This window comes from Raphanus sativus, chromosome 5, assembly GCF_000801105.2.
Source record: "Raphanus sativus cultivar WK10039 chromosome 5, ASM80110v3, whole genome shotgun sequence".
NCBI lineage: Eukaryota > Viridiplantae > Streptophyta > Magnoliopsida > Brassicales > Brassicaceae > Raphanus > Raphanus sativus.
In genome coordinates this window covers 28949599-28974173 of record NC_079515.1, presented here as the reverse complement: position 1 = coordinate 28974173, position 24575 = coordinate 28949599, and the positions used below count along the sequence as shown (strand labels likewise).

The following is a 24575-nucleotide window of genomic DNA, read 5'->3' as shown; positions in this document are numbered from 1 at the left end:
AAACCCTTTCGTTTTGAATTGAATCCTTTGTAGTGATTAAACTGTTTCATGCTCTCTCGATGCATATTTCTGCGAAAGGATTCATCTCTGAGTTTCATAGATAAACCTTCTCCTCATGATATATATGACTATCTACACAGATGAAGATGAGTGATCTAGCTGGAAGAAGCTTGATCAAGAGCCGTATTGAAAAAAAAACAATAGGATCATAGAACATTCCATGAATTATTCGCAACCGAAACCTGAAGAAGTAAAAGAAGCACATGCAACAACAACAAAAAGTTTAGCCAAGGATGGTGGTCTCAGCTATGATGGAGGTAACAAGATAAGGATCCATATTAGAGGAAGGCCTTCGATCCTCAAAGTACCCTTTTCCTTCTTTCTCCGTATCTCTTCCCACTCTCACTGATGCTCCACGATCCGCCACTCCCTACTCTCAACAAAATCAGATCATATCAAGAAACTCGTACATACATATCACTATATATATACCACATACTACTATTAATTTGATCTCATACCCAAGAGAATTTATTGATGTCTGCGGTTTCATGATTACCCGTGAGACGCCTGTCGTTGCCTTCACCATAAGCTGCAATGTGTTGTTTATGCTTCACTTCAAGCTTCCCTATTGCTTTCTTTATCAAATCCAGCCCTTCTTCTTTCCTCATCGATTTTGTACTGAAGTTTGTATGTGCTGCTGCTCCATTCCAATCACCCTAATTAATCAAACAACTCAAAAATAAATAATAAATATATATATGCCATTAACTACAAAAAAATAGAGTCCTGATCACCTCGATCGGTTTGGGATCGAATGAGACAATCAGGCCGCAGATCTCAGTGATCCTCTGCCAAACACACACAAAATGATCCATTGGATTAAAAAAAATTACACCGATGCTAGTTAGTGGAAAGAAACAATATATAGGTAATTTATTGACCTCGAGAATGTAACGAGCAACCCATAACTGATCACCAGCACCAATACCAACAGTAGGACTGATTTGAAACTCCCATTGTCCAGGCCTGACCTCACCATTTGCACCACCTATGCTTAAACCGGCGTCAAGACAAGCTTTATAGTGAGCATCCACAATGTCACGACCAAAGGCTTTGTCTGCACCAACCGCACAATAGTACGGTCCCTGTTTTTTAATCAAACAGGACAGAAAGCGAGAGTCGAGACACTAAGATATAAACGTGTTTTTGATATTTAGACTTTATTGTATGAAGTTTATAAAGTTCACCTGAGGGCCAGGGAAGCCACCGAGAGGCCAACCTAATGGCCACTTGACGTCTTTTCTAAGTAATGTGTATTCTTGCTCTATCCCAAACCTAATAACAAACAAAATATCAAACCTAAATTTTGTTCCTAAACCGGTATCAAATGTTTCACACTAAACTGAACCGCCTTTTGTTTAAACCATTCAACGATAGGAGAAGTTCCTTAATACTAGCTTACCAAGGCTCTTCAGCCTTCACATTGGGGATGATCGAAGATTTTAACGGCTTTGTTCCTATTGTTGGTCGGAATTGGATCTCCTTTCGGTGTGTAAGCATCACACATCACCTGGTTTTGTAATAATGTTCAAGAAATATTGAATTTAAATATACACTAATCAAAGAACACAAAATCAGATGAATTTTTGCTTTTTACCAGAATGTTGTTCCCTTTCCTGAATGGATCTTTGAATATCGCCTGAGGGCTTTTTATAACAAGCAAAAAAAAAACATTTTAGGGTAGTTCTGAAATCATTTTTACTTAAAAACAATGTTTAAATATGTAATAGATGACAAGGAAGAAAAAAAAGATTACTAAAGAATGACTTCACTATCATCTCCTGCGGCTTGATTGGTGCTGGATCCATCGTAGTTCCATTTTGGAAGCTTTAGATGGATCGCTTACTGGTCCTGGCAACGTCTGTCAGAGAAAAAAAAACAGTTTAGATTTTTTAATGGTTTTGAGACTGAGACAAGAGTATAAAGAGATTGTGTAAAGTATTATTACTCTGCCTTTGCTTCTAATGTCCATGCCAGACCCACCGATCCTGTCCTTACCAAAACAGAGTAGAATCAGAAAACAGTTATGATGTAAACAGAGACATGCAAGAAAACCATAATTTTTATAGAAAAGTTAAGTATCTTGTATGATATGCATTGTTTTTGTTGTGTAGCAAAAAAAAAACGAAAAACACCATTAAGAGAAGCTTAGGAAGAAGAGAAATGATTGGAACCATATGTATTCAGCGATGATTTTCTTGGAGTCTGAGAGATCGAGGTTTAGGAGATTCGAGAGTGGAGAGACAGGAGACATGATTTATCTTTCTTAACAGAGGAAGAAGAACCACTTTTGAGATTGAGCTCTCTCACTCTTTACTTTGTAGTGTGTTTATTTATAGAAGCTGGCTAATTCTTGTTTGTTCCTATTTTATTTCTTTCCGAACAATAATCGTAGATTTTTCTTTTAGGATATCTATTAACATCACATATTGATGAAATTGTGAGAGCTTTGAAAACACTTACAAGCATTGATGAAAGTATGATTAGACAAAACGATTTTGTTTACACAGATTAAAAGGAAACTAACAGATAGATCACTAGCATGTAAAACAACAGATGCATCTCATGCAGAGACGATAAGCAGAATATACGACACGTCGTTGAAGATTTCACGTCACTGTCAGAGACACGTATAAGTGGCACAGACCAAAGACCGCATATGAGTATTGAGTCATGATTCAGCAAAATGTCCAACACTGATTCACTCAACACATCCAATAAACCCTGACATGAACAAATAAATAAATTAAAGCCTAGAGGTTTTGGCTTTATAAAAGCTAGAAACTGCATAGTCACAGCCAAACCAACGCGCCCAATACACCAACGATTACCATCTATATTATTAAAGTTGAAGTACAAAATGGAGATGTTTGGAAACAAGGATAATAAAATAAATGAGATATGTTTGGTAATATGAATAGTAGAATAAATGAGATATGTTTGGCAATACGGATAGTAGAGATGTGTACTTTCTTTTATTTACATATTTAGCCATTGTATTTTCAGTAAATTAATAACAAATGAAAATTAATTGGAAACATGAATAACATAATTAATACTTCTTTTTATTTAAACATTTAGCTATTGTTTTTATAATAAATTAAACAACCTTCTTTCTATATTTCTTTTTATTTAAAATTATGTCACTATATTTATAATTGTTTTTATTTAACATTCTTTATGGTGAAAATAAAAACACAAATTGAAATATAAATAGTATATTATGTAAAACAACAGTATTGTTACCTTATTTAGTTTAGTCAAATATAAAATTTCAAGAGTTCAATTTTCAAACAAAATATCATAAAATTAATAATAACTCATAGAAAACTAATGCAAAAAATTTAAAACTTTGAAACATGGATAAAAGTATGTCAAGAAGAAAAAAATAAGAAGAAAAAATAATGGCTTATGTTATTAATAAAAATTGGAAATCCATTATATCAGTTTTTAAAAATATACAAAATAGACTAATCTAATTACCTAAAAACATTGTTTTGACTAAAATAATCATAAAATAAAATTTAAATTTTATATACATATTTCAAATCAAAATAATAATTTAAAGTTCATTTATATAAATTTTTCTAAAAACTATTCATATATTCAAAAATTATTTTACTAAAATATTTTCCAATAACCATTATTAAAAAATGTTTTCATTATATATAAGAAAATACAACAAAAAGATTAATTTTATATACCAACTTAAATTATGGTTTTTATATTTCAAATTAAACTTTAAGAATATAATATATATCATTATTTATAAGATGATACATATAAAATACTATTACTTATATGATTATTTATATGATGGACCAATTTTTTTTTTGACGTTGAAAGACTATTCTATTATTTATATGATGGACCAATACAATTAATTATATGATGACATATACATGATACATAATAGTGACTAGGGCTGGACGTTCAGGTATCTATTCCGGTTTGTTTCGGATCTGTTTGAATTTCGGGTTTCTAGGGTCAAAGATTTCAGCCCCATTCATATATTTCTAAATTTTAGTTCGAATTATAACTAGGGCTGGGCGTTCAGGTATCCGTTCAGGTTCGTTTCAGATCTGCTTGGGTTTTGGGTTTCGGAGGTCAAAGATTTCAGCTCCATTCAGATATTTCTAAATTTTATTTCGAATTATATTCGGATCTTTGCGGGTTCACTTCGGGTTTGGATAACTCATTTAAATTATTTTTTAAAATTCATTATATATTTTGAATTTCTTAAAATCTATAAATAAAATAATGTATTGTATATAAATCTGAATAACATATGTCAGAATATCTAAACTTAACATATAAATCGGTTTGAAATATACACCCGCACGGGCGTGCGGGTCAAAATTTAGTTTAAATTACAATGTAAATATTTAATTAATATAAAAATATGTCACATTGTTTAAACAAAATATCAATGTAAAAGTATTGTATAGTTTCGTCTTAAAATCATTTATTTTTAACAACAAGTCAAATAAATATGTTGATTAGAGAGAGAATAAAACAAAGCCAGAGAAACATATAGTTTACCAGAGACACTCTATGTGTCGAATTTATTATAAAGAAAATTTCACTATGATAAATACATTCAATAACTACAAACAAATAATATATTTCATAAAACTGAAAAATAATACCCGCGCTTTCGAAGCGCGGGTCAAAATCTAGTAGTTACTTAAAAACAAGACTGTAACACCTCTAGTAAAGGGTTTCTCAAGCAAGAAGATGGGCACACGAAATCATCATGACCCAAATGGTCCAAATTAGGCACATCAGTTTACCTCTCACAGACTATTGGAGCAATGAGCTATAACAGGAGGGGTCCGCGCTGAGCCAAGCCAAAAAAGGGAAACACAACACAAGTAAAAGTTTCTGAAATTTACGTTACAAACCTGATAACTAACAACAACTCAGTGTTAATAAAAGGATTTTATCAGAAATTAAGGTTCTAAAACTATAAAAATCTCAAAATCACATACATTTGATTTAACACAAGTAACACCATTAAGATAGCCATTAGACTATCTGTTTCAATTATTCATAAATGCTAACACTTAAAGATGAATAGTGGAATATCAATCGACCTAGAAAAGAATCAATGACGATATCAACAACAAGGGACAAAACCCACATGAAGGAACCTGAGAAACCAAACAAGATTTTCCACAGCTTAGGATAACATTTTTGCTTTTGATTTATAAAAAAAAAAACTACTGAAGCTTGGATAAATAAAAAAATGGGTTAATAATTTTCAGAAAAAAAAAGAAGAGAGGAGGCTCAGCAGAGTAACCTTTGGAAACTTTAGCATCATTCTACTACAACACCCACTTTTAAGGTGGTTGTAGCAGCCGTAAGTCCGGCCTTTTTTTTCATCATCGCCACCTTCTTTAAATTCAAAACAGAAAAAAAAAGACAGAAAACTTTCACAATTATCTCATATATTCCAAATCACAGAAGACAAAAGAAAATCCCCCATTAAGCGTAGGAAAAGACAGAGACGGCGACATCCTTCTTACACACTAGTTGACAACTACAAAGAAGCGAGGTCTGAAAACCCTAATTGTCTTGATGGGGGTCGTATGCTGGGCTATTTATGTTTTCTGGAGCGGAGCTGTCTATATAAACCCATTTAATGGGCCTGTGGAAACTGAAAAGTTATTACATAAGAATCTGCAAATTATAAAAGAGTATACTAGAGCTGGACCTTTTTAATTTAAACATCAAAAATCCAAGATGAATCTTCAAAACATCGTCAGTTCATCTTGAGGAGGAGTATTGAATACCGGTTATATCCAGTTGATAGTTCTGGTTATCTATCAGTTTGGTATCATATTGTTTATAAATAGAATTGTACATTTCATAAGTTTGATTAACAAATGAAATACAGTTCTGTTTTTCAGTTTTTCTAACAAACTGTCTTTCTCATTTATGTTCTTCTCTACTTTGTAACGAATACATAGTCTTCAATTTAATCCACTCAATAGAGGGATAAGTCGCAAACCATTGCACAACAGTATCCGGTTTAATTCGCGTCGACAGGAAAAAAAAAAGGATAAGTCGCAAACCATCAAAGGACAGGATCCGGTTTATCTCTTTTAAAATTGATTCTAGGGTTCATTCATCTCCCTCAAAGCTCTCTCATTCATTATCCTTCTCCATCATGAACGCCGTGGCATCGAGTTTCGCTCAATCTCCCTCCTTTCTTCGTCGAACTCCCAAAACCGCCTCTGGTTCGATTCTCCTGACGTCAACCTCCCCTGGCTTCATCCGATTCGGTTCCGGACCTCAATTTCGCCACAGAGTAGTATCTCCCCAAACTCTCTCTAAAACCGATTCTTCTTCTCATACTCTCTCAAAAAACATAACCTTTTTTGATTTTTTGTCTCTGCAGAACAGCTCTTGTCTTAAACTCTCGAGACCATCGCAAAGCCGAACAACTTCTCTCAAGTCTCGGACAAGCTTTGTCGTCAAAGCTTCAGCTTCAGGTGATTCGTCGTCCGACTCAATTGCGCCGCTTCAGTTGAAGTCTCCCGTGGGGCAGTTTCTGTCGCAGATACTCGTCAGCCATCCTCATCTCGTCCCTGCAGCTGTCGAACAACAGCTCGAACAGCTTCAAATCGACCGAGAAGCCGAGCAACAGATCAACAACAAAGATTCTTCCTCCTCCCCCCTTCCTCCTGCAACAGACATTGTTCTCTACAGGTTTCTTGTTTCTCACTTCCCCACCCATCTTATTGTTATTATTACCTCTCATTCTGATTTTAAATTATATATTTGTTTTAGGAGAATAGCTGAGGTTAAGGAGAAAGAGAGAAGAAGGGCTTTGGAAGAGATTTTATATGCTTTAGTTGTTCAGAAGTTCATGGACGCTAATGTTTCACTTGTACCTTCCATTACCTCCTCCTCCGGGAGAGTTGATACTTGGCCCACTCAAGAAGACGGTGACCTCGAGCAGCTTCACTCCCCCGAGGTTTACGAGATGATTCAGAATCATCTCTCCATCATTCTTAAAAACCGTGAGGGTGATCTCTCCACCGTGGCGCAGATAAGCAAGCTCGGTGTTGGACAGGTCTATGCTGCTTCCGTCATGTATGGCTATTTCCTGAAGCGGATCGACCAGAGGTTTCAGCTCGAGAAGACGATGAAGATCCTTCCTGGTGGGTCAGATGTAGGAGGTGAGACTAGCATTGAGCAAGCAGGGAGGGAAGCAGAGAGAAGCTTCTATGGAGAAGCAGAAGAAGAGACTTATCAAGCTGTATCCTCAATGGGAGGGATTAATGCCAGTGGTGGTTCCAGCAGCGAGACAACGAAACAGTCCCGGTTAAAGACGTACGTCATGTCCTTCGATGGAGAAACCCTTCAGAGATACGCTACGATTAGATCGAGAGAAGCGGTTGGGATCATTGAGAAGCACACGGAGGCCTTGTTTGGGAGGGCGGAGATTGTGATAACACCGCAAGGGATTGATTCGTCCAAGGACGAGCATATAAAGATCAGTTTCAAGGGACTGAAGAGGCTTGTGTTGGAGGCTGTGACGTTTGGTTCGTTCCTCTGGGATGTGGAGAGTCATGTAGATTCGAGGTATCACTTCGTACTGAACTGAAATTGTTTGTGTGTGTTTTGGGTGATACTTGTAGTTTCTCTGGGAGGGCTTTGGTGGGTTTTCTTTGTATTTTGTTACTCTCTGAAAACTTAGATTCATCAATACCTAAATGTTAAATTGCTGAATGAGCTGAGGTTTGCATGCGAAGCTGCTTTAAGTTTCAACATTATAAATGGTTTTATCGAAAATAAAATTGAGACTGTTAAAGAATTGGACACACAACGATATTTGTTATATAGTCTGCAAGCTGTTGTCTCTTCTCTGCTTCTTCCAAAAGTTACAGGTCCTTGTTGTACATGCAGATCCGGTTTTGATACTGCATAACAAAAAGAGGTTGCTTGTCCAGGAAAATACAGATTGTGTGATAGATAATGACGCACATTACTAAGAAGTGACAACTGAATATCACAAAGAACATTGTATAAACTGAATTAAACCCATGAAGCTAGTGTGATGATTTAAGTTATCTATACAACAATGAGAGCAAATTCTCATACACTATTTTTAGTTACAATCTTGAATCCTCAGATCAAAACAGGCCTTGACATAGAAACTCGGATGTAAAATCAGAGAGTAAGGTACTAACTAACATTTAAAGTTTACACCCTGCAAGTGGCTACTTACAGATTTCACATAGCCATCACGCTCTGTAGCAATGCATACATCAGAGGAGCAAGAGAGACTATGCTCATTCTCCAGTATATATCTGAGAACAGAGTAATCAATTAAGACAAAGGTAAATCACTCGCAGATCAAAAACATAACTAGGAAACACTGAGGAGCTGAAATGCGGACACGATGGAAGCAGCAGGTTGGAGAATAGGTGAAAAGATTAAATCTTCCTAACATCAAAGATATAAGAGGCAGCATATCATCAACTCCGAAGTATCCATCATCTTGTAATGGCTCCAGTTCAACGGGTTTGGTATAATCTGAAGACACAAACTGAAAAACTTTTGTCCATGTTGGTAGGATAGCATCTCCTCCGGTGCCCGAAAATTAGTTTCTCCAGGATGACTCAGTGTCTCAGGTTGACCGGTTACACCACCTGTGTATATACACTGTGCCAATCAGATATAAAACAAATAAACTGTTAATGTCACAAACACTTAAGGCTTGTGTATTTTTCTAAGGTAAATGGCAAACCTGGCTCATATAATTAAATGGTAAGGTTTGTTAAAAAGTTATCTTGCTAAATTAGACGTATCTAAAATACCAATTTACGATTTCATATAATTATTACTTAAAAACATTTATCAATCACTAATACAATTTACAATTTTTTTGAATACATTAATAACCATAAATTTTAAAACCTATAAAATTAAGAAAACATCTGAGTGATTGCGCAGATCGAGATCTAATTCTCGTATTATAAATTAAACTTTGTCTGAAAAGACATGTTGGTAGCAAAGTCCAGTGCACACAAAAAAAATTGTTTGTAGCAAAATAACTATCTACTTAATAATCCATCGTACCATTATTGTTTTATTTGAAAACCAGTGTTTTGTAGTTATTCATTTTTCTTTGGTACTTATATCGTTGTGTCAACTGATGTATTATCGGTATAGGAAAACTCAGTTACCAAAAAAATTAAACAGTTCTGCATCAAGTGGCTTTCTGATGGATACACACCAGTTTCAGGTAAAGAACAACGTAACCAGTTGAAACTAAAGAGACGTCAAATCAATTAGATGTATACCACTCCAAAACCCATCATCAACAACAACATTCCCAAATTAGTAAAAGTATCAAAGTTTTCGAGAAGTATCAACTGGAAAAGTTTGGGAAAAGGGTGAATATCAACCCCGACAATCCGTGTCGTGTGTTTTCATACCCAAACAAATAAGCAGTGCATATACATACCCAAACTAAGATATTTTTAAAATTTCCAACCCGAACTTAGTTCCGTAACGTGAAATCCGACATTGACTAACGTTTCGTTAATTCACCGTTAAACCCTGCTTAGTCAGATAATATGTGGCATATTGATTTAATCAAAGACAAAACAAAACGACGTCGTTTGACTCATTAATCAAAACGACGTCGTATTCAATTAGGAGAAAATCAAAATTAAAAACCCTAATCCCCTTTTTTCTTCTTCTTCGACTCACGACTCTCTCTCTCTCAGACTTGAACTCGAACCAGAAGCTCTCATTTACAGAATGTTTACACCAATATACCCAACATCACCGGTTCTTTTCTTCACCCAATATCCACCGCAACTAATATCAAACGTCACAATCTCGAACATTCTGTTAATGGGAGGAGGAAATTTCAACATTAATACACTGGAAAATCAAACTTCTGGTTCGAGTTCGGGTCTGAGAGAGAGAGAGGTGAGAGTCGTGAGTCGAAGAAGAAGAACAAAGGGGATTAGGGTTTTTAATTTTGATTTTCCCCCAATTGAATACGACGTCGTTTTGATTAATGAGTCAAACGACGTCGTTTTGTTTTGTCTTTGATTAAATCAGCCACATATTATCTGACTAAGCAGGGTTTAACGGTGAATTAACGAAACGTTAGTCACTGTCGGATTTCACATTACGGAACTAAGTTTGGGTTGGAAAATTTTAAAATATCTTAGTTTGGGTATGTATATGCACTGCTTCTTTGTTTAGGTATAAAAATACACGACACGGATTGTCGGGGTTGAAATTCACCCTTTTCCCGAAAAAGTTTTGAGTTTTACTGAGAGAGAGGATCACATTAGTGCTAAGTTACATCCATGATTTGGTGTCTATGAGTGATGAGTAAGATTTAGGAAGACTGAAAATGAAATATCAACTGCGAAAGTTCTCGAGAAGGATAAACTGGAAAAGTTGAGTTTTACTGAGAAAGAGGATCTCATTGGTGCTAACTATTTTCCAAATTAGTAAAAATATCAAAGTTTTCGAGAAGTATCAACTGGAAAAGTTTTTGAGTTTTACTGAGAGAGAGGATCTCCTTGGTGCTAAGTTACGTCCATGATTAGGTGTCTATGAGTGATGAGTAAGATGTAGGAAGACTGAAAATGAAATGTGAACTTCTAAATGTTCAGAAAATTAACGTAAGATAATTTAGTACAAGAAAAACTATACTGATAACTAAAATGCATTAATTGATAATGGTTTGTCTACAAGGATAAATTAACATTAATCAATCTCTTACCGATGATTTTCTACGCTCTTATACTTTAACGTTTGAGTTTCCTTGTATTCATTTGATTTGTGGTTGTTTTAGTTTCTTTTTCCACAGTAATAAATTACTTGAGGCAACATTATAAACTCTTTAAGATAGTACAAAATTTTAATATTCTATCCATAAAACTATTAGTGCTAATCAACTTCTCTGACTTCATCTGCATGTTTATGTAAATTAGATTTTTCCATAATTTTATGATAAATCATTAGTTTAACTAATGTTATTATTTAATATTTTATTTTAATATATATATATATATCTTGATATTTAAGTTAATTAATAGACATTAAATTATCTTAATGATATATATATATATACTATTATTTTTTTACAAGATATATTTTAATATGTATACTTATCATGATATTTAGGATAATTAATTAATAAATAGATATTAACAAACTATATTAACAATATCTATGGGTAATATCATTTTTACTTTTATTTAATATTTAGTTTATCTTTTTAATTACTAATACATAGCCCATTTTTCTTATTTTTATTGGAAATATCAATCCAAATACAGATTATTACAATATTAAAGTTAAGATTAAAGGTAAGCATCATTAATAATATGTTGTAAAACATAAATTATATACTTATGTTAAAATATTTTATAGACATTTAATATTAAAAAATCATATTCCAACCTTAAATAAATTAATTTGTATTTGTAAACGATGAACATCAAAATCACGAATAAATTTATGTTAATAATGAATTTATCTGTAAAATCACAAATAAATTTATGTTAATAATAAAGTTATCTGTAAAATCACAAATGTTATCAATATAATATATTTAAAATCAAAATAGTAAATATTATTTAAACGACAAAGTGAAAATTTAATAATTTTCTTAAAAAATATATGAAAGCATAAAAAACTAGGATTAGAACATTAAATACATTAGAAATTGAAAAATAATAAGTATAATATAAATATAATCTTAGAGAATACATAAATAACTTTTGGTAAATTTTTATGGTCTCACTATTTTAAAAATCTAAATTATAGAGAATATATAATGTTTGTTGATTATTGTTATTTTGTTAATGTTTTGTGATTATTTAGAATCATTTCAATGCCAGTGGATTTTCAGTACAAATACAATAAATGTTTAATTTCAAAAGTTTTTAATTTGATTATTACTATAGAAAAGATTTTGCTCCAAAATCTACATCTCATAAATTAATCTATGAAAAAGAACATAATTCAATACATTAATTACCAATATAAGTATTAAAGTCTTATAATTTATAATATTAATCTTAAACTAGTATCTAATTTAATAATTTAAATTTTTATAAAAATAACATTAGATTTTTAAAAATTTAGGTATATATATATTATAAATAAGACCATATCAAATTTTCTTTTTAATGATGACCATATCAATTAAAATAAATTCATACTCTTTCTGTTTCATGATAAATGTCATTATAGTATTTTTTCTGTTACACAAAAATGTCACTTTACAATTCCAATGCAGATTATATTTATTTCAGATAAAAATTAATTGCAAACTGTATTGATTTTATTAATAGTTTTATTTATCACAAATACTATTGGTTGGAGATGTGTGATTAATGACAATTTACATATATATTTCTGTAAATGGAAAGAGCAATAAGTTTAGTGATCATATATATCCTGCAAAAAAAAATGTTAAGATTAGTCGAGGTATGTTATGAAAACGTATTAAACCAAATGGGATTGAAAATTTTTTTTTTTTAATTCGAAGAAAGTTGAGATAAATAGTGTCGATAAGAAACTAAAGACAAAGAACATAAACCAAACAAAATAAAACAAAGACATAAACTGAGACTAAAACTCATATATGTCCACAAATTTATTCCTTCCACCTTTCGAAAAGAATTCGATATCAATGGAGCTGACCTAAAGAACAAATGTCTTGAGCAGTCTCAACCCTGAAGGGAATATCACCAAGCTATATTAGAACCAGCAACATCAGAAACAATCGAGAGGTCAAATCTACACCAACTCCAGCAGCTGCTATCCATGTGAAACTTGCATGACCAGAAACCACCACTAAAACTAAGATACAAGGACACAAGACCTTGAAACGCTACTTGGGAAAACGTCAAAGAAGACCACCAGTTCTTACACGCGGACACTCGCAAGGCAGCCAAGTGACCTACAGAACAAAGACTGCCCACCTCCTCGCAAGAGAAAAACTGAAGATCAAGTTAACTGCTTCGTCTAGAAACCATCTCCCAAAACCACAAAGGTTCAAGATAAAGTCTAGTAGATACCTCCACAGCGAATATAAATCACAAAAAACGAACCCAAAAAACTAACTTAAGATGCGACGAAGTGACTGAAACAACAAGAACCAAACAAAAACAGTATTCCCACGACTTCAAACTAATATTAATTCACCACACAAGAACATAACAGTCGGTGATCGAGATGCTAGAAAAACCATCCTTCCTAGAGACACAAAGCCGACGATAGAGATGTTAAAAGAACCATCCCTTCCCGGAGACAGAAAACCGGCGGTAAAGAACTTTGAGAGCCTCTTTCCCCAGAGTCTTACCCACTCCCGGTGATGATGAGAACCACCAACCACCGGAGCAAGAGAAAGAAGACCGCGACGGCTACTCTTCTAACTCAAATATGTTAACTGTACTACTAACTAAAAATAATAAAAAACGACAAAAATGTTTCGTCTTGTTGTTTTCGAGAAGCTTCTTCCTTACGGATTAAAAACATTATTAATGTAGTAATACCACGTCAGATGCGCATTATAAAAATAATGTAAAGGTAGACAGGCTACTACTGCACACGTACGAGTCGCGTCGCACGAGGCACGACATTGGGTCAGTATACGAAAGACCAACCTTGACTCGACACGTCATTATACGACAGCTTATTACGATGAGGGTAGTCTCGTAAATTAACACAGTAAAGATAACATAAAAAGAAGTGCTTATATATAGTGCAGGCAGTAAAATTGTCATCTCCTTTGTTTTGAGGTGAGAGAGAAGTAGGGTTGTTCTTAACTGCTTCTATCTTCTGTCTGTCTATATAGTTAGGTTTTCCACTTGATTGGGTGTGTCTGCTTCATTTTTGGTTATGATTAGTTGATATGTTAGCGGGTTTCGTTGATCGGATCTAGTAGCATCGTAGCGGTTTGTCTTTGATTTCTTTTAAGGTTTTGTGTTGATGATAGTTTAAAGCAATTGTACTATGTTTCCTTTTTCTTAAAAATGGTTGAATTTGTTAACAATAATTTCGGAATTTGATATTTTTGTAAGGGTTGAGCGGTTTCTGAATGTGTTTCCTGCTTTGATTTTGGCTTGCTAAGTATCTATGTACTCTGTTTCCTTTAACATTCAGAAAAGCATTTCGAAATTGATTTTTTTTTTCTATGTGTGTAGTTTGATTTGGATTCTGAAGGTGGCTTTTTTTATGTTTCTGTGACTCACTGTTTGTTTTCGCAGGGTTTTCAATATGGTGAGGAAGAAGAGAACTGATGGTCAGTTTGAAGGAGGTGAAGGGTCTGGTTCCCGTGAAGCTGCTCCAGCCTCAGCTGGTGGTTATCAGCAGGGGAGAGGAGGAGGAGGACAGCAGCAAGGTGGAAGAGGTTATGGTCCTCATTCTCAACAGGGAGGTCGCGGTCGTGGATATGGCCAACCACAACAGCAGCACGGTGGAGCAAGAGGAGGCCAACCACCACAACAGCAGCAGTACGGTGGACCAAGAAGAGGTCAACCGCCACAACAGCAGCAGTACAGTGGACCAAGAGGAGGTCAACCACCGCAACAGCAACAGTATGGTGGACCAAGAGAAGGCCAACCACCACAACAGCAGCACCAACAGTACGGTGGACCAAGAGGAGGACCTCCTCGAGGTGGTGGTCGTGGAGGTGCATCCTCTGCTGGACTGCCCCAGAGACAATCAGTTCCCGATCTGCATCAAGCTAACTTACCAACTCATCAAGCGGTGTCTTCTCAGCCTACACCGTCTGAGGTGAGTCTTACTCAGATGCCGGATCCTCCTGCTCCGGTACAAGAATTTGAACAGCTCTCTATTGAACAAGGAGCTTCCAGTCAAGCAATCCAGCCCATTGCATCTTCCAGCAAAGCTTGTAAGTTTCCACCGAGGCCTGGTAAAGGACAGGTCGGCAAGCGAATCATGGTAAAGGCCAACCACTTCTTTGCCGAGTTGCCTGATAAAGATTTGCACCAGTATGACGTAAGTTTTCACATGCTTGTCCCCTTGCTATTTTTCTTTAGCTACAGTTCATCTAATGCTGTCTTATTTTTATGTCTTTGCAGGTAACCATTACTCCGGAAGTTACATCAAGGGCTGTTAATCGTGCCGTGATGAAACAGTTGGTTGACTTGTACAAAGAAACACATCTTGGAAGGCGTCTTCCTGCATATGATGGGCGAAAAAGTCTGTACACTGCTGGACCGCTTCCGTTTGTTTCGAAGGAATTCAGAATCTTACTTCAGGACGAGGAAGAAGGGGCTGGGGGACAAAGGTCAGTTCATATATAGTTATATTGTTATTGTTATTATCTTTATCCTTTTAAGGAGTTGTCGGAGTAAAAAAATTATTTTCCTCTTTTACAGACGAGAAAGGGAGTTCAAAGTTGTGATCAAGCTAGCTGCCCGTGCTGATCTACATCACCTAGGATTGTTTTTACAGGGAAAACAAGCTGATGCCCCGCAGGAGGCTCTTCATGTTCTTGACATTGTTCTTCGTGAGCTGCCAACCTCCAAGTAGGCTCACTTCTCAACTATGCTTACATGTCTCAGCTCTTTTAGTTTTGCTGCTGACATGTTAGAGACAGGTATACTCCTGTGGGCCGGTCATTTTATTCTCCGCATATAAGAACAAAGCAATCATTGGGGGATGGCTTGGAGAGCTGGCGTGGATTCTATCAAAGCATTCGTCCTACACAGATGGGCTTGTCACTCAACATTGGTGCGATGGCTTTCTGCATTAACATTCATTAAATTTTCAGTAAGAAATTTTATATTATTGTCTCAGCTAATGCTTGTGCTGCAATCTTGTTTTTTTTTTCTGTAGATGTGTCATCTACAGCATTCATAGAGGCACTTCCTGTTACCGAATTTGTCTGCTGGTTGCTGGGTAGGGATATTAGATCCCGGCCTTTATCTGATGCTGATCGTGTCAAGGTCTTATTCAACTGTCAAGTCCTGTTTATGCTTACATAACTGAAGTGAAATGTTGCATTCTTAACCTTCCTGTGTTAACTGACTTTGAATCTTGTTCTGTACCAGATAAAAAAGGCGCTTAGAGGTGTAAAGGTTGAAGTGAACCATAGAGGAAACATGCGCCGAAAGTACCGCATTTCGGGCCTGACTGCTGTGGCCACTCGAGAACTGACGTACGTGTTTGTTTTAGCTTTGCTAACTAGTAACTACTATTTCGTGAATGCTGAACCAGGAGAAGTTTATGTTTATATTTTTTTTGTATTATACTTCCAGATTTCCTGTGGATGAAAGAAATACCCAGAAATCTGTTGTTGAATACTTCTACGAAACATATGGCTTTCTCATTCAGCACACGCAGCTACCATGCTTGCAAGTTGGGAATTCTAACAGGCCAAATTATTTGCCAATGGAGGTAACCTTGAAGTTTGTCATCAATTATTATTAGCTGACCAATACTTCCTATACTGATTTGCTGTTGCCGTACAGGTCTGCAAGATTGTTGAGGGCCAGAGGTACTCAAAAAGGTTGAACGAGAGACAGATCACTGCTCTGCTGAATGTGACTTGTCAGCGCCCCCAAGAACGTGAAAAAGATATCTTGAATGTATGTTCCTTTGTTTTGGATATAATGTTCTCCTTTTCACTTAGATGTCTAGTTCATTATTTCTGTCTGTCTATCTCTCTAAATTGTTTTAAAAATCATATACATGCGTGAGGAAAGGCTGGTTATGAATTGTATATCTTTTAGTATGTTTCTTCTTGCTTAAAGCAAGTGATTTTCTTTCTAGCCTCTTTAGTTCATGATTATTGAGGCACTTAGCCAAGTTGGTGAGCTTTTGTACTCTTACTAGCTGCCTGCTTACCTATATATCGTTACAATTTGTGTGAATACATCTTATTCTCTTGAGCTTTTAAAGCTTATAGGTATTTTATCCTATATGTTGTAGACTCTGCTGTTCATTTCTGATATATGTGTTGATGTTTTCTGATTGCGTAGACGGTAGGGCTCAATGATTATGATAAGGATCCCTATGCTAAGGAGTTTGGCATCAAGATAAGCGCATCCATTGCTTCTGTTGAGGCTCGAATTCTGCCTGCTCCATGGGTATATTAATTCCTTTGTGATTTTTTTCAATTTCCTCTGTCACTCTTGAACTTAGTGCATAGTGTCAATATGATTTAAATTTACTATTCTGCAGCTCAAGTATCATGATTCTGGAAAGGAAGGGGCTTGTCTGCCGAAAGTTGGACAATGGAATATGATGAATAAGGTAACTAGATGAAATTGTTATCCATCTGTCTGCCTAGTGCTTTTTCATATAATTCTGTTCTCATGATATGGCTGTGGGTGTGTGTGCAGAAAATGATTGATGGAGGTACAGTGAGCAACTGGATCTGCGTCAACTTCTCTAGGCAAGTGCCTGACGATCTGGCACGTGCTTTCTGTCAGGGACTTGCTCAGATGTGCCACACCTCTGGAATGGTAATATTTGTAAAGCACATCTTTTATAACCTTCTTAGCCATTCCCACCTTGATGTGTATTATCTTTTACTTGCAGGCATTTAATCCGGAACCAGTCCTTCCACCAGTCAATGCTCGCCCTGAGCAAGTCGAGAAAGTCTTGAAAACTCAATATAATGATGCCATGGCCAAGCTCTCTAAAGGAAAAGAGATTGATCTCCTTATTGTCATCCTCCCAGACAATAATGGATCACTATATGGTATGGTCCATGTCCTAGTATCATTCATTGTCTGCTTTTGCGTTTAAACGAGAGCACTTTAATCGTCATTCCCTTCTAATTTTCCATCGCAGGTGATCTGAAGCGCATCTGTGAGACCGAACTCGGCATTGTGTCTCAGTGCTGCCTGACTAAGCATGTCTTTAAGATGAGCAAACAGTATATGGCTAACGTGGCTTTGAAAATTAATGTCAAAGTTGGAGGAAGGAATACTGTACTTGTTGATGCCTTATCTAGGCGAATTCCTCTAGTCAGTGATCGCCCCACCATAATCTTCGGTGCTGATGTAACACATCCTCATCCTGGAGAGGACTCGAGCCCGTCCATTGCTGCCGTAAGTCTCTTTCTCAACATCGAGTTCTGAGAATGAATGTTTTATTTTTCCTCCATGACCGTGGTCTGATGTAATTACTCTAAAATTCGAAATGATATTTGTTTTTTTTTTCCACAGGTCGTCGCTTCCCAAGACTGGCCCCAAATTACGAAATATGTTGGTTTGGTTTGTGCTCAAGCGAATAGACAGGAGCTCATTCAGGATCTCTTCAAAGAATGGAAGGACCCGCAGAAAGGGGTAGTGACCGGTGGCATGATTAAGTACGTGTCTCGATATTTTGAACACTACTCCGAATCAGTCTTTTTGCTTCATATTTAGGCTCTTTGTATCATTGCCTCTTTCTCCTCACTTTGCAACAGGGAGTTACTTCTCGCCTTCTATAAATCAACTGGTCATAAGCCGTTAAGGATCATATTCTACAGGTATTATTTTTTTTTGGCGTATACTTGACTGAACACTGTACATCTTCCCTCTTATAAAGGCATGTTGTTATTGTACGGTACAATTTCGTAGGGATGGAGTCAGTGAAGGACAGTTTTATCAGGTTCTGCTCTATGAGCTTGATGCCATCCGCAAGGTAAAGATTTACAGCTAACAAATGACTTGTGTTTAATTCTGTTGATGGTTATTTTATGTCATGATTTTATTTGAACCGCTTCAGGCATGTGCTTCGCTGGAAGCAGAGTATCAGCCAACAGTAACGTTTGTGGTGGTGCAGAAGCGCCATCACACGAGACTATTTGCTCATGATCACAAGGACGTCAGATCAGTGGACAGAAGTGGAAACATATTACCAGGTAATTTAAATTGCACGTATGATTAACTTAGCTTCTCATACTTTGAATTTCTTAAAACACTTTGGGTAATTTGTCTTAGGAACCGTCGTGGATTCCAGTATCTGTCATCCCACGGAGTTCGACTTTTACCTCTGTAGCCATGCTGGTATTAAGGTAAGTCTATATATAGAAAAGATTGCTACACTATTAGATGTTTTGTGGCTTAGATTTTTCTTTCAAGTGTTTCAAAACTCATAATTCCATGAACAGGGCACTTCCCGACCTGCTCATTACCACGTTCTTTGGGATGAGAACAACTTCTCTGCAGATGGACTCCAATCTCTGACCAATAACTTGTGCTACACGTAAGACTCATTACCTCTTTGTTAAATGTCTGTTACATAAATTCTGTAAGATATGATGAAATAGACGTAAACTCATACAAACCATAACATGTTCGAGTTGTGTAGGTATGCGAGATGTACTCGTTCTGTATCCATTGGTGAGTTTTTCTTTCTTTTAACTTAGATTTTAGTGGTTTACTCTTTTTTTTTTTGGATTTGGAAAGACAAGTAATGAGTTTCTTTCTTGTTGTTGGGATTTTGTAGTGCCGCCTGCGTATTATGCTCATCTAGCAGCGTTCAGGGCTCGGTTCTACATGGAGCCAGAGACATCAGACAGTGGTTCGATGGCTAGCGGGAGCATGGCACGGGGAGGTGGCATGGGTGGTAGAAACACACGTGGGCCAAACGTGAACGCTGCAGTGAGACCACTCCCACCTCTAAAAGATAATGTGAAGCGCGTGATGTTCTACTGCTGATTCGATTCAGCTCCTATATATCCCTATTTTATCTCGTATGAGCTATTAAGACTCGTCGCCAAATAAATTGTTTGCTTTTCCAAGACTGAACTCGTGTCGTGTCTTATGTCTTATAAATTGTTTGCTTTTACTGAACTCGTGTGGTATCTTATGTCTTATGTCTCTACTGAACTCGTGTGGTGTGTACTTTCTTAAGTTGAGTAAAGTTTGTGTGTTTGGATATATTATGTTCTGCCACTCTTGCTCTTAAGTGAGGTGCTTGCTTTCTTTTAGTTCCTCATCTTACGATCTTATACTCTCAGAGATGATGATGAGGATCAAATTCAAAGGAACTACATATCTTAATATATTTTTTATTTATTTATAGTGATATATATATTGATTTTTTTTGGGCACTAGTAATAGATGTTGATTTATAACAACTTTTATCGAAATTTTTAACCTGCATTGGAACAATACATTCTTTTACTGGAAAGTGTCAAAGAATGTGCCAAAGAAAATTATTTAGATTTGTAACATGTCGATATAAGATTGTAATTTGTAACTAACGTCTCGTTACAAACTTGTACGCACATTCAATTAATCAAAGGTAGACAGTCTACCATACTTCCGCGGTATCATAGCTTTAGCTCATTCTGATCGTTCTCTTCCTTTGTTCTTTTTGGTTTTCATCAATGTTAGCACCTTATAAAACAATATGTTACAATGCCGACAACTGAGAAGGTGTTGGTGTAACAAACATAAGATGACGCATACCCACTTGTTCTCGATCTTGATGTATTCAACTATGATCTTAATTTGTATGTTCTCTGTTTCTAAGAGTTTGATTGACGGATTTTTCATTAGAAGTTTTTTGCTTCCAAATTTGACACATTTTTAAGCTATCATTAGAATAACGTTAATGGTGTTCCCAACATAATACATAATACGTAACATTTCAAAGATATTATCATATGAATAATTTAATTTGTGTAGTTAGCGAAACATTACATTTGTCCAGATGTGTAGGCTCCATGGACTTACCCTGCTTCACCCTCCCTTCATGCACTCGGAAAGACCTCTTTTACTATTGTTTCTTTTTCTTTCTTTTTTCTATAAAATGTTTCTCAATAGCACTGATTCTTCAAATATTTTTGTCAAAACAATTGGGTTCACAAAGCATTATTTTCTCGGGCCATTTTCCACCTCTTCTTTTGTCGTTGAACCATGCTAAGCAAAGATGCATGGTTCCAGTCTTCTTTCCCTCCATGTGTCCACTAGCGCTCCTCTCCTTTTAGTCGTTACATCAGTACCTTTTAGTCAGAGTGGCTTCTCGTTCCTTTCCAGAACGAAGAGAAGGCGAGAAAAAGTGCCGGTAGTGTATCGTTTGCGTAGCTGAAAATTTATTTTCTTTAAATAAAACTTTTAGCCTTATTTCTTCTCTATTTTCTTTGATGAACATGAACCATTTCTTTCTCTTTATATTTATTTATATATACACATATTTTTGGAATAAAAGATATTTTCTCACAAATTTAGGTCTTGTTTGTTTTGTTTATCTAAGTTAGATGAATTTCTTTACTTAGTAAACATTTGAATCTATGTCTCTTTTGTGGATTACTAGAGTCTAGGTTTTGAACTCATCACAAGAAGTTTCACACCTTCGAGTGCCGTTCTTTGATCCACCAAACCTGTAAACTCTTGAATATTTTGTGATTCTAAGTTTGGTCGATTCCAAACTTACATCTATATGCCTTCTCTGTATTGGACAAATCAATACAACAATTGGCAATCAGGACAACAAACACCGTGGATGACTTACCCGACTACTGGCTATAAAGCCTATAGTTTGACTCCTTGTGTCTCAAACATATTGCAGCATGAAGCTCACATGGCAAAGAATTTTCAGCCAACGAGGAATCTTGCTGAATCCTTCAACACAATGATTTTAGCAGAACCATCTCCAACATGGTACATGGAATCAGGAGATTCGTCCCATCTCACATCAAGGCCTTGTATCCTTCATTATGCTTTTAATCTGAACATCGGAAACTCGCTCATTGTCCGTAATGGTACAATCTTCTAAAAAATCTTTGTTTCCTTCCAAAACTCGTTTCTTTCCTTAAATAATGTTCCTTTTTTCCCAAAAATATTAAAAAAAAAAATTCTGTTGTATGTTTCACAATTGATTATTAGTCTTCCTTATAATTTGATCATTTTAGTTTTTCTGTGAATTATCTTTTGTCACGGAAACCATACTCCGCAGTGAAAGCTCTGGTAATCTCTACCTCTATTAATAATTCTCAACAAGATTCTCTATTAATTGTTGAGACCTCTTCTCTTTGGCACAAGCGGTTGGGTCACGCCAATTATGATACTCTTCGATCTTTAATTATCAGGTTCTCTTTAGTGTGATAATAAAAAGCTTACATGTATATGATCTCATCAAATTTAGCTAATTCATCATGAGATTTCGTAACTAGATGTGTTGTACCCCCCCCCCCCCCCCCCCCCATTAACCTCTGAAAGGTACTGGGCTACACGCTCTGTTAAGATATATATTGCAACCGAACAAAAGATTCACTACAGAGATTTAAGTAGTTCGAGTAGTGTTCAGCAAATTCAAGTTCTAGTAGAAAAGTAGACTGCAATTTGCAAACAATTGAAAATCCAAACCAAGATCAAGTAATGGTATTAATCACTGTAATAAATTGTTTCTTAATCAAATACAGACAATGAGTTGAACATGAGTCGCTCAAGATTCCACTCTCATAATAGGCCTAGAAGTAAACGTCCGTTCTAGATAATTCATTCCTTGATCAAACCAATAGTTGACAGACACATAATAAGCTAATATCACACACTCTCTCTTTCTCTCTTTTATATTGTTTGTGTCCTGTCGTCGAAAACCAGGTATACCCAAACTAGTACATGAAATTCGAAAAGTATGTAGATAGATTTGACCTTTAGAGGGGCCGTGTTAGGTTGCAGAAGTGAGGCCAGCTCTGTGATCAGATGTAACATGTTAGGGTGTTAATGAGGATGATGGAGAAGACAAGGCACGTTATAGCTAGGGATCATGTTGTCCCACTTACACTAATACAATCGCATCGTAGAATTTCATCGCATTACCTGACCCTGACTGTTATACGGCTGTACTTTTTTTCTTTCGTTCTCTCTTTTTATTTTATAGTCTGGGTTCTCCTAATTTTAAGGGCTGCCATCCAGTTTTTTTTTTTGGTTAAACTAAACAAATTTTTTTTTTTTAAACGTCTGCATATTATTGATCATGAAAATGAAATAGGCCATACAAAACAATGAGGGTCATACAATAAAGAAGAGTTTTAATCGCTCAACCTTAATAATAAAGATCTATGAGCCTAAGAAAGCAGCTTCTCTGTTGATTAGATGCTGGAGCCACGCAGGTCCTCCTAGGGCTAAATAAGATTGAAATCTTCCATCTCTAAGCACACTTTTCGCAATTTCTCTTGCTACTCTATTTGATGTTGGGGATTCCAATTCAAACACAACTGCAGAAAACTAAGCACACAAACCTTGAATCCGACTGAGGATGATACGGTATCTGGGCCAGTCTATTGCCTTCTCTACTGCTGCAAATAAATCATGAAAGTCAGCAGCAATAATCACTTCCTGATATCCAAGTTGATTACGTCAAATAGTCTCCATGTTCCTCTAATAAATATCTTAGTTATAATATCAGTATATAAACCATGTGGGTTCTACAAATTGGTGAGATATACAATATTTGCGATCATGATTAATAATATGGGTAATTAGTTAGATAGTATCCATAAACATCTTTAAATAGTTAATGTATTTAATTACCCATAAATATATGAGTGGCATAGCATTTAAGTTATAAAAGAACAATAAAGGCAAACAATTAAATAGTATAAACTTTTTTAAAAAATAATGCTTATTAAGAAGAAACAGAAAACAACTATGTTAACTCATAAATTTTAAATTTTTTTAGTTAAAAGTATGGCTCTACCGCTCTACATCAATATAAACTCAAAATTTTTAATTATTGTTAATATCTAAAATTTATTACTATTAGCTAATAAAATATGCATCAAAAATCTTACAAAATTATTTAGAGAAATTAGAGCACATATACATAACAAACACATAAATTAAGTTTATAGACATAACAATCTGTAAGCTAAAATATTTTGTGTATTTTGTATAATATTATATAAATTACCATTGATCAACCATGTCCGTTTGATCACACATGCATTTTTTTCTCTTTTCATTTTTATTTTTTTTTTCCCCTCTCAATTTTATTTAATATGTATCTTTTGTATCATATATAATTCATTCAAATAATTATATTGATAAAAACATATAGATTTTTTACATATGTCAAACGGATTTTTTAAAAACTGTCAAACGAAAGATTGTACTATTATATCAGAATAATATTAAAATAGAATAATATACCTGATTTAACGTATATTCAAAATGAAGTTTTGTTACTAGTTACAGTATACTATTTTTTTTTTTGTATACTATTCTATTCATCATCACAATTTCACAATAGTACTCTCTCTCTACCAATCAAGTATCGTCCTTAAAATGTAATATGTTGGTTTATTATATTCTATTCCAAATGTCTAACGAATATATTTCTGCTTTTTATGTCAAATTGTCACATCAAATGTATTACTTTATCATATGGTAATTTGTTTAATATTTTTCCAATGCAGTCACTCATAATTCACCCAATTATTTATAATAAACAATTAAAAATCTAAAAAGTTCAGCATTTCCAATATGGAGAAACGAAACCGGAATTTAAACCAATATCCAAAGACTTTTTTTTTGAAACTC

The 24575-nt window shown here is 35.2% G+C and overlaps 2 protein-coding genes, 1 non-coding gene and 1 pseudogene across 4 annotated transcripts; 2 read left to right on the top strand and 2 right to left on the bottom strand.

The window, feature by feature from the left end:
• Positions 1–170: 170 nt before the first annotated feature.
• LOC108858712 (glutamine synthetase cytosolic isozyme 1-5-like) lies at positions 171–5882 on the bottom strand (annotated as a pseudogene).
• Positions 5348–5456, bottom strand: LOC130495380 (small nucleolar RNA snoR113). The gene has a single exon (XR_008934651.1). It is a non-coding gene; the product is annotated as a small nucleolar RNA snoR113 (small nucleolar RNA).
• A 196-nt stretch (positions 5883–6078) lies between the features above and the next one.
• On the top strand, positions 6079–7806 carry LOC108862603 (UV-B-induced protein At3g17800, chloroplastic). Of its 2 annotated transcripts, none has more exons than XM_018636790.2 (3): positions 6079–6379; positions 6467–6777; positions 6859–7806. In XM_018636790.2, the coding sequence occupies exons 1-3, from the start codon at positions 6236–6238 to the stop codon at positions 7676–7678; spliced, it is 1275 nt and encodes a 424-aa protein (XP_018492292.1). In that variant the 5' UTR covers positions 6079–6235; the 3' UTR covers positions 7679–7806. The 2 variants fall into 2 exon arrangements, with proteins under 2 accessions (XP_018492292.1, XP_018492293.1); XM_018636791.2 differs by having other exon boundaries at positions 6093–6376.
• A 6059-nt stretch (positions 7807–13865) lies between these two features.
• Positions 13866–19964, top strand: LOC108862527 (protein argonaute 1). Its single transcript, XM_018636686.2, has 21 exons — positions 13866–15081; positions 15165–15373; positions 15465–15614; positions 15686–15819; positions 15925–16034; positions 16140–16246; positions 16347–16485; positions 16560–16676; positions 17070–17177; positions 17272–17343; positions 17433–17555; positions 17632–17794; positions 17887–18146; positions 18264–18406; positions 18506–18568; positions 18660–18723; positions 18808–18943; positions 19023–19096; positions 19193–19287; positions 19393–19424; positions 19531–19964. Exons 1-21 carry the CDS (start codon positions 14338–14340, stop codon positions 19740–19742), a joined length of 3255 nt encoding a protein of 1084 aa, XP_018492188.1. The 5' UTR covers positions 13866–14337; the 3' UTR covers positions 19743–19964.
• Positions 19965–24575: the final 4611 nt, after the last annotated feature.

Bases quoted from the DNA above. Each gene is read 5' to 3' on its own strand.
- LOC108862603 (XM_018636790.2), top strand. From the start codon at position 6,236: ATGAACGCCGTGGCATCGAGTTTCGCTCAATCTCCCTCCTTTCTTCGT. The intron at 6,380-6,466 runs GTATCTCCCCAA...TTGTCTCTGCAG, and splicing joins CTCAATTTCGCCACAGAGTA to AACAGCTCTTGTCTTAAACT. The intron at 6,778-6,858 runs GTTTCTTGTTTC...TATTTGTTTTAG, and splicing joins ACAGACATTGTTCTCTACAG to GAGAATAGCTGAGGTTAAGG.
- LOC108862527 (XM_018636686.2), top strand. From the start codon at position 14,338: ATGGTGAGGAAGAAGAGAACTGATGGTCAGTTTGAAGGAGGTGAAGGG. The intron at 17,795-17,886 runs GTATGGTCCATG...TTTCCATCGCAG, and splicing joins CAATAATGGATCACTATATG to GTGATCTGAAGCGCATCTGT. The intron at 19,288-19,392 runs GTAAGACTCATT...CGAGTTGTGTAG, and splicing joins ACCAATAACTTGTGCTACAC to GTATGCGAGATGTACTCGTT.